General features: G+C 38.3%; 1 protein-coding gene across 1 annotated transcript; it reads left to right on the top strand.

Moving 5' to 3' along the window:
- Window positions 1-1,673: 1,673 nt before the first annotated feature.
- On the top strand, window positions 1,674-3,216 carry LOC108098174. The gene is given in 3 exon segments (XM_017200906.2): window positions 1,674-1,789; window positions 1,852-2,081; window positions 2,141-3,216. Coding segments are annotated over 2 exon segments (1,293 nt in total). The 5' UTR covers window positions 1,674-1,789; window positions 1,852-1,864.
- Window positions 3,217-9,625: the final 6,409 nt, after the last annotated feature.

Here is a 9,625-nt window from a genome sequence, read left to right as displayed (position 1 = left end):
CTTAATATTTTGATATGTTCCAGAAATAATCATATACGGACACCTTATTAATTCCTTTCAAAATAATCACATGTATTTAAATTTCAAAAAACTTCTGGCTTATGGAATTCCTAAACAATTTCTAAATAACCACATAAGTCTGCAAAGTTTTACAATATTTTTTTGCTGTGCAAATGTGTGTGCTTTTCCTGCTAACAAGGGCAACACATGTTTTTGTGTTTGGCCCGGCTCGCACAAAGCACAGCAATTCTGTTAACAATTTTATTATTAAAATGATGTCAGTGCCTCAGTTCGTTTTACCACTCGCTTCCTGCGGCCCGGCAATTGACCACAAATGCATTAGAGTCGCCTCCACCTCCGCCTCCGCTTTCACCTACTTCCCAAGGCGAATTACACAAAAATTTGCAACACTCCATGCCATGCATAGATAAATAGGGGAATGTGTGGAGGCCAATTTCTGTGGTAATCCCCGGATGACCTACAAGTTGTCGGACATCGGTGTAGGAATTTCTGCACGGCTTACTTTGGTCGGAAATTGGCTAATTGATATAAATTTTTTACAATAGAATAACAATTCTGAACTGGTGAATTCAGTTGTTAGCGAACGGGTCGATATTTAATGGATTAAATATACGTTTCAATAAATCATTCATCCCGGTCAACCTGTGTTATTATACGGCTTATTTACTCCGGAGATATATCAACTGATATTCGTTCTTGTTTATTTATTTTATTATTCGGTCTTTATTTACATTTTTATGCGAGATCCACTTTCCCCGTCTGGATTTGCTCAGCTTTAGGCTATCGAAAACGCAAGTAACTCCCCCATTTTTCCCCCCGCCCAACAACCTGATTATAGAGCCAACCGTTCACAGCTCCTGAGCAGTTATTACGTTTTACTTATTGCATTTTTCTGCTCTTTGCATTTTCGCTTGAGCTTGCAAAACGATACAGGAACGGGAATGGAAATGGTAACGAGGATTCAAGGAGCCCCAGCATGTGGCTCACATGACATCTGGCCAAGGGGGAGATCACTGTGTTCCTGTATTCCTGGTGGGAGGGGGACGAAAAATGGGGCAACGAGGACGAACCCCCGTTGAGCTAAGCTCTATGCCCTCGCCCATTGTTTGTTTGTTTTTACAACTCTGATTGAGGTGAAATTGCATATTTCTGTGCTCTTTCCTCATTCCATTTCATTTCCTCAACTGCAGCACCATCTCCCCCTCTCCCTCTCTCTCTCTCTCTCTCTCTCTCTCTTTCTCTTTCTATTTGTGTAATATTTTCAAACGTTTTATTGAATGTCGTTTACCGCTTGCACTGTTTGCCAGTCCTGGCTTTTCCTTTTGCCACGTGCCCATCTTCAGCTCCATCTCCACATTTTCTCCTGGCTTGCACTTATTTCACCTGTGCTTTCCCCGCCGCCTTGCCTTTGAGTTTATTGTGCGAATAAATGTCAACAATGGAAAAATGCACATGGATTGGCAGCCGATTTAAAAGTTGGAGTGATTGGAATATTTGTCAACGATTTTAAGATGGCCATTTTATGGCACAATTGCCAACACTTTAATCCTTTGGATTTCCATAAAAAAAATTTAAAGGGATACTGACTATTTTCCAATACTGTAGTTTTAGGATTTTTAGGTATCATTTCAAGGACTTATTTCTCGGCAGGCTTTGCTTTTCACTTTCGATAACTTTTTATTGATTTGCTCCAAATATACGCACAAATATACGGGTTCTGTCTGATACAATTATTACAAAAGCAGTCAATATTCACATAAAAAAGCAGGTAAATAACAGAAGAACCAAACAAAAAAGTTTTGCACAAAAAGAAAATCTCAAATCTGCTAGGGGCAGATCAAAAATGATGGAACATGAAAGAGATACTGAAAAATTAGAGGGCGAAAATATTGTGAAGCTAAATGCCTTCGCCCAGGAGTTTGTTCCACGTTCTAAAAAGGAAGAGTCAACTAAAGAAGAAGCTGATGAAATTAAGAAATCGTTTGAGGCTACAAAAGCGCAGACAAAAAAAATTACTCTGACATTGCCGTGGAAAGGATTTCCCAAGAAAACAGAAAGACGTAAGAAAATAACAACCTTATACCATCAAAAATTATGTTTACAATCTTTATTGTTTTAGCCGCTCGCAGTACTCAGGTGGTTTTATTAAATGATGTGGACTACACAATTCTTCCCCGTATTAAAAGAGCTAAGAATTCCAATGCCGATAACCCACTGGTCGTAAATGTTCCTACTACATCGTCCAAAAACCTTCAGATTTCACAAAAGCGTTTTGATGCCGAAGAAAAGCGCCGTGAAAATGAGAGGAAAGTGGCTTTGGAAGCCATCAAATTAGTGGAACAGAGACGTATGAGTGGTTCCATAGTGCCCACAAATCAAGAAAACGAAAATTCCAAAGTAGAACCAATTATACATCTCTCTAGATCTCCAATAAGATTTTCGCCAGAAGAAAGAATTAGGGTGGACCGCTTAAGAGCTGCGAAAAAGGAGCGTATAGAAAGGGTCCTTCGGGAAATGACAAACGAAAAGCAGGAACAACTAATGCAACAGAGTCAGAACATGATGAATAAGCAGACAGAAAAAACAGAGGAAAAGAAAGGAGAAAAGAAAACGGAGGAGATAGTGGGAAGTAATGAGGAGAACAAACTGGAAGAGAAAAAGCCAGAGAAAAATAAGGAAGAATCGGTTGTGGTTCCCCCCAAAAGATTTATACCCACCACAAAGGAATGGGATGAGCTATGTCGTGCCAAATATATGCCTAAATCGAATGGGGGAAAGGATATAGAAGCCAATCAACCAACACCTCGCAGCACAGCTCCATTAAATCGACCTCAGGTCAACCCCAATCTGGTGGACATCACTCCATCGGGAGTTATCAGACTGGGTGATCTTAGGGCTACAGCAAAGCCACGTTATTGTCCGCCAACTGATCTTCTTGAAACCGAAAAACGAAAGGGAAATCTCACTCATTTCCGACCACTTCCCAACTGGACAACCCGTCAGAAGCCCCAAGCTCAATTGAAGGAGTTAGTCAATCAGAAGGGGAGAGTAATCAAACGCTACAGCATAGAGCAATTACTACAACTGGAACCTCAACCTAAAGAGCTTGAGAAACCCTGCATAAATGAGCACCTAAAAGGCCTAGGATTTGTATGCGAATGATTTAAATACAATCTCTTATATCGAAATTCCTAAAGCTTAGTTTTTGATTTGACTGTTTGCTTTTTGTAAGTAGTAATCATCATAAGTGTTCATTGTAAGCAGGTAGATAAAAAGAAAATTTTAACCAAAGCAAAGAAAGTAAATTTGTCAATTTGCATATCTACTTTCTTTGCTTAGGTTGGAATTTTCTACTGAATTGAAAAGAAACTGAACTCAAACATAAACCATTTACAAATTGATATAGATACAACTTGAACTCGTATGGTTTATTATTACAGTATTAATGCATTGGCATTATTCTGCTCTTTGCAGTTTGACTCCCGTAATTGAGCAGCATAATTATTCGATGTCATTGGAGCCGCTGTCAACTGCATTGGCCAGGTGCAATAATTTTAATGCCATTATTGTGCTTATTATTATTATGCCTACTGTGCGCAGTCCGCTGCTCTTGCATATTGAATTTCACTGAAAACTTGTTTTAATTTCATTAAACGGGAGAGAGAGCAATTTACACATCAGTAAAGAGTCTGCCGCTGCGATGAAATAAATTTTACAGGACGAATCCCCTGCGGACTCATGTAACCGAGGCCGAAGCGTAAAAATATTGACATGTGGCTATGGCAACGATTGCCGGTGGGGATGAGGGAGGCGGGGAGGTGGCTGGTGGGGGTCATGGGTGCACCGAAAAAGGGGGCAGCGAAAGGGGGTCCAGGGGCAGTATCATATAACGTACAGACATTGCCCTTGTCATTCTTGCTGTTGTTGTGGCTCGACCAGCATTGCGCAAATAAAGCGGAAAATTGTGTTTTTTGCAACTTGTTTTTTGCGTGTTCGAAATAAAACAAAAAAAAACAATGAATGAAACTGGAAAAAAAAACAAACAAACAATCAAATGCATTTCACTGCCCTGCATGTACGAGGATATGTGCATGTGTTCGTGTGACCTTTGGCTTTTATTGTCGCCTCCTTCTCAACAGCAATTTACTTCAACCAACTCCCACCAATGACCTTTTTGATTTTACCTTCTCACTTAGTTTGTCTGCTCTCCTTGTTTTCGATCCGCTGTTTTAATTACAGTGGTTATTTATCTTTATTTTAAAGGGCAATCAGTATTACATTACTTGTTAAATTATGCTAAAAAAAATATAAGATTTTCTATAAGAAACCCGAAACTTCCAATTAGTTATACGGTTATAAAATTTTATAAAGGCACTAAAAGAATATTCAATATATATTTCGGTAAAAGAGCACTGTAGTGAAATTATTACTTTACGCCTTTGCATTTAACCCTACTCATTCTTTCTTTATTTGCTTTTTTTTTTTTTTTTGCTTCAAGCTGTTGCGTTAATTGCATATTAAAATTTATGCTGTTAATTGTTGGCAGCCCACGAGCTCCGGATGCATTGCCTTCATTGCCAGTCGCTCGGCTGAATTATGGGTTCCCGGCCAATGCGAATTCGCGAATTCCCTTCGCTGAGTGAAAGCCATCATCAACTCGGCTTGATAGGCGCGTTTCCATGGATGTATTTGTGTAGGGGAATGAGCTTTTCTGCCGCCTCAATCGTTACATTGTATGCATTTAATGGAGCCGCTGTACAAAAAGACCTGGAAAATGGCACTCAGGGTGAATCATTTTAAAGAATATTTAATTGGTTTTAAAGGTTCACACTCAAAACTTTTGAATAAAATAAAAGAAATCCTTTAATATATATACGAATATTAATTTACACTGTATGTATTATTTATTTGTATATTTATTTAAATGATTTATATGCATTTAAAAAAAGTTAAACATAATCACCTTTCACATTATCCCTAAGTAGAATCAGATCTAAATCCTATATATTCCAACATATTACTATGTAATGGGGATTCTATTTATCTGCCGCATATCCTAGCAACAGATGGTGGTTTTCCTGGTCGGTTGACTTATGCCAAGCCACTTTTGACTGGTCCAACGAGAGGGAAAATCCTTAGCGCAGGACTCACACAGTCCACGATGTGTAAGCTGATTAAGGGCCGCAAGTTTGGGCCAGCCAAAAGAGGGACTCAGGAGGAGCTGGTTGCGTCCCTTAAATTGGCAAACACTTTGTCGCACTAATTAAGCCACTTATAGGTGGTCGTGGGCCTTGGCTTCTTCTTAGTGGAGCGCTTCACCCGGTCGTATGCGTAATAAATATTGAATGCACCAGCGATAAGCTCAGCCCGGCAAAGGCCAAAGTTTTGCATCAAGTATTCCCTTTTTGGGCGAGCGTGTGGGTCACTACGTGATCCTCGAAAGAAGACGTGACGAGCTGCAGGACCCGCTCTGAATTGCCTTAATTTCCCTGCTTCCGTCGCCGTGAGCAAAGTGGAAAGTGCAAAGTGCAAAAAGAGGCTGTTTCTTTTCAGGCTCGTAAAATTACGAGGCTTGCAAAAAGGGTTTTCCCTTAACTTCACTTAATATATATGGTTTAAAATCAACTTAATTTATTTTCCCAGAACAGAAATATGTTTTCAAAGAGGTATTTTTGGTTGCATAGTAGCTCCACATCGCTTATTCTTTGGAGTAATATTTCAGTAATCTAGTGAATTGTTAACGTACTTTGAAGTATATGCAAGTAACTATCCAAAACTGACCCCAAACTTAAGCCATGTTTTTTTGGTAAGAAGCCATTTTTAATTAGCTTTTTCTAGTTTTCCATTCATCATAAAACTTTGCCTTGTCAGCATGAATTCTTTTTTATGAAAACAAGCCTTGCCGAAATATGTCTTTATAGGAAAAAGGGTAAATGTGTGTGTGTGTGTGTGTGTGTGGCAAAGGTGCAACATAATATTGCCGTGTTGTCACCGATTGTTGTAGTTGCTCCGTGTTTCCTGTTTAGTCGTGTTGTTATTGCAGCTGGCTGTTGTTATTGTCAGCCATCCCATCATCAACATCATTGTCGGCACCATCAGCGTTGATGGCTTGTTAAATTGCCTGTTTCACCTTGTTCCTGTTGTTGTTATTGTTGCACGTGTTACCTGAATGCGAGTGTGCCAATGTGTGTGTGCGAGTGTGTGGGTGTTGTGTTGTATGTGAGTGTGTGTGTAAAGGACGTGGAATGTTGTCGTGAAAGTATGCGTGTCTGGTCTTTGGCTCGCATACATTATGCACATTAGCGCACATTATGAACATGTTCGCTGTGACCCTTTCACAGGAACATGAAAAATCAGGGCCCCGAAAAACTAAAACTGGACAAGCGACAGTTCGTGACCTGATTGGCAACTAGCCAGAAAGGCGAAAGCGGCGAAAATGATTTTCACTCTTAAATTAGTCGTCGCATCGGCAGCCTTCTGCTGCCAGTACTGAAATTAAGTCGACCATCAGCCAGCCGGGTGCCTGCCATGTTTTCCATTCCCCCCACTCCCCCAATCAGGGCCAGGTTAAGTGTTTACGTGTGCACTTTAGCCATCATCAAAGCCCAGCCAGCGGATGTCAGCTCGGCTTAGGAAAAAGTGCGTTAGAGTGTTGGAATTGCCGGGAACTCGAAAAGTGCTGCCTGCTTTTCGGCTGACAAACTCCACTGCAGTGCTGAGAAGTTGATTAAAATAGGTCAAATATGGTTCAATGGGTATTTTCTGAAAAATGTTGGAGCTCACGGAACTGCAAGTAGTATTGTATTATTATTGCCATTACACTTAATGTTGAATACTTAACACTCGAATCCTGAGAGTTTCAAATGGATGATCTGCGCTGAGTTGCAATTATTATCTGATTAAGAGTCGTCTGCGAATTGAAACTGTTCCCAGCTTAAATGCTACTTAAATGCACTTAAATATGTCTACCCATTTAAACCCTTGCCTCTCCACCTCAAACCTTTGTGTGGCCATAATTATCGCTGGAAATGGCTCTGCACCAATCGATGGCGAAAAATGCAGACACAAAAAGTCGTACATGACAATGAATGTTAATTGCAATGGGAGACTGTCTCTTTCCACAACTCATTACCCCGCTCGCTCTTTCTCTGCTTGTCTGAGCGACTCTGAAATTTACGCGCTCAAATTATGTTTAATAAATGTGTTACAATAACAGAACCATTTTGCATTAAGGGAAGCCACAATTGTTAGTAACTGTGCGAGCATTTTTTTATTTTTTATGCGGTAAAAGCAACAAAAAGATCAACGAGCGTCAGGCTATGAAGATTAAACTCGACTGGAGAAGTCACCAGCAGCTAATGGAAATTATTATTTTTAATTAAGGATTGCCATATAAAGTGCACTTTTATTCCTTTGGAAAAAATAGAGCCAGCAGAACGGTTACAGTGATAAGTTTTTTCCAAGGCAATAACATTTTTCCCTAATAAAAAATAAAAATGTGTATAACCAGACTTATCATTACACAGTTTTCGGCCTTGTTATCCGATGCTCTAAATATATATATTTTTTGCTTAACTTCAATGTATCCTTTTATGTCAATTGTAATCAGATTTTATTAATCCCGCATTCAAAGCTTTCATGTCATTGGTTAGTCAAGCACTTTTCGCATTAATAGCATTAAAAACTATTTGAAAATCCAAAGCAACAAAAAATGTTCATTATTCCTTTACAGTGGCTATAAGAATTAACTATTGAAAGTGCTTTTTACTAGGGCATGATTTTTTTGCAATTTCTGCAGGCGAAAAACAACAAAAAGTGGACAAAATTTAGTAAAAAATGTAATATAATGAAATAGTTTTAGATTTGAACAAACTGATGCATGGTAAATATTATAAATAAATTAATTCATTTCACTGATTGTTTGGCAGTTTGATAAACATTTTTTCTTTGAATTATATAATTCGTTTCGTTGATTGTTTGACAGTTTATTTAATTACTTTCTTTGGCCATTAAATTTATGCTTCAATGTAATCTTACAGAATCCAACTTAGTTCTATCTATCGTTTCCATATCCTAAACTTAATCCTTGATGTGCATATGAACGTTTATTCTGATTGTACCTGGCACTCATTAAGTTGACTTTAAGCCGTGCAGCGCTTTGTCCACATTAATCCTCTTGTTCAGCTTTCATTACATTTGCGCTTATCTGCATAATTGAAATGAATGTTTAAACGTTATTTGCCGTTTTAAATACCGATAAAAGTGTGCATAAAAAAGCGCATATTTACCGGACATGTATTTATATAAAATAAATGCACAAATGTGCAATGACATATGAAAAACATATCATTAATTTTAAATAACCAAATTAAACAATTAATTGCCAAAGACATGGCCCACACGCAGAAATTCGCGACAGCAAATTTAATTTCACATTTGAATGCACAAGCACCCGGTCCCAAAGAACCAATTCCAACTCAAACTTGAATGCGACCGTTCCCACTCGACCGTCATAAGTCGATAATTAAAAATTAAATAACTATCAACCAGCTGGCAAATGGAACATTGCCGAACAAAGAAAAACAAGAAAGAGGTCACTCATTCAAAATCAATACAAGATACTTATATATGTGGAATGCTTTTTGCATTTATTTGATATTTAAGAATTATGAATAAACAAGAATTAAAAGCAACTGTACAACAATTTAAGTGGTTTCCGTTTTTCATAAAATACTTCTTTTGAATATGTAAAATAAAAGAAAGGGTATCTCATTTTCAAATAACGCATACGTATCGAAAGCAAAAGTGTACAAAACAGAAAGCAAACAAACCAAACAGAAAAAGACTGAAAAAATGTTGAGTTTTGTAAACAGACCGACAAACAAATGAAATTCATTAACAGCTTTCTAATTACAACAGACAATGACAGCCGACGTTCGGCGGACGTAGGGAATAGGCCTCGTTTTTGGAGTCTGTGTGTGTATTTTGCATACAGATTGCCAAATTAATGAGCCCCCCAACGCGAAACCGCAGTAAATAAAGCCCAAATAAATATATAAACACAATGAAAACCGCGGAAAAAGATTTTCGCGATATTTTTTTTTTCGAATAGACAAATTAGAAACTGATTGAGACTTTAAATTTAAGGTTCATATTATTTTTGAGAATAAATTTAAAAAATTTGTGGTTGGAAACATTGAAAACGAGTTTAACTTTTGCAAAAATATCTGAAGTGTCGTCTTTTAAAACCATAATTGATATAATTTCGTTAGAAATATCCTATGAATGCCATTTAGAACTCATCGTAACCTCTGGCTAAGCATCTGTTTTGTGGCCAGGCCCACTCTCACTTCGGAAATGTTACCGATTTTTCAGAGTTGGGAGGAAAAACAGTTTTAAACCTGGCTATCGGCACCTGGTACATGTGCTTGGAGTTCTCCCAACAAGCCGAAACAGAATACGCCATCACAAAAGTCAGTAGTCGGAGTCAGAAGTCGGACACTGTCTATAGAGCCAAATCCTAGTTCACTTAAAATTTCACATTTCCTTCCGCACACTCGAAATGCTTGCGGGAAGCTCATAGATTGCGGAGGGAAATGCGGAG

Source organism: Drosophila ficusphila, unplaced genomic scaffold, assembly GCF_018152265.1.
Source record: "Drosophila ficusphila isolate 14025-0441.05 unplaced genomic scaffold, ASM1815226v1 contig_797, whole genome shotgun sequence".
Taxonomy (NCBI): Eukaryota; Metazoa; Arthropoda; class Insecta; order Diptera; family Drosophilidae; genus Drosophila; species Drosophila ficusphila.
Note: the sequence above shows the minus strand (reverse complement) of the source record. Positions and strands in the feature narration are given on the sequence as shown.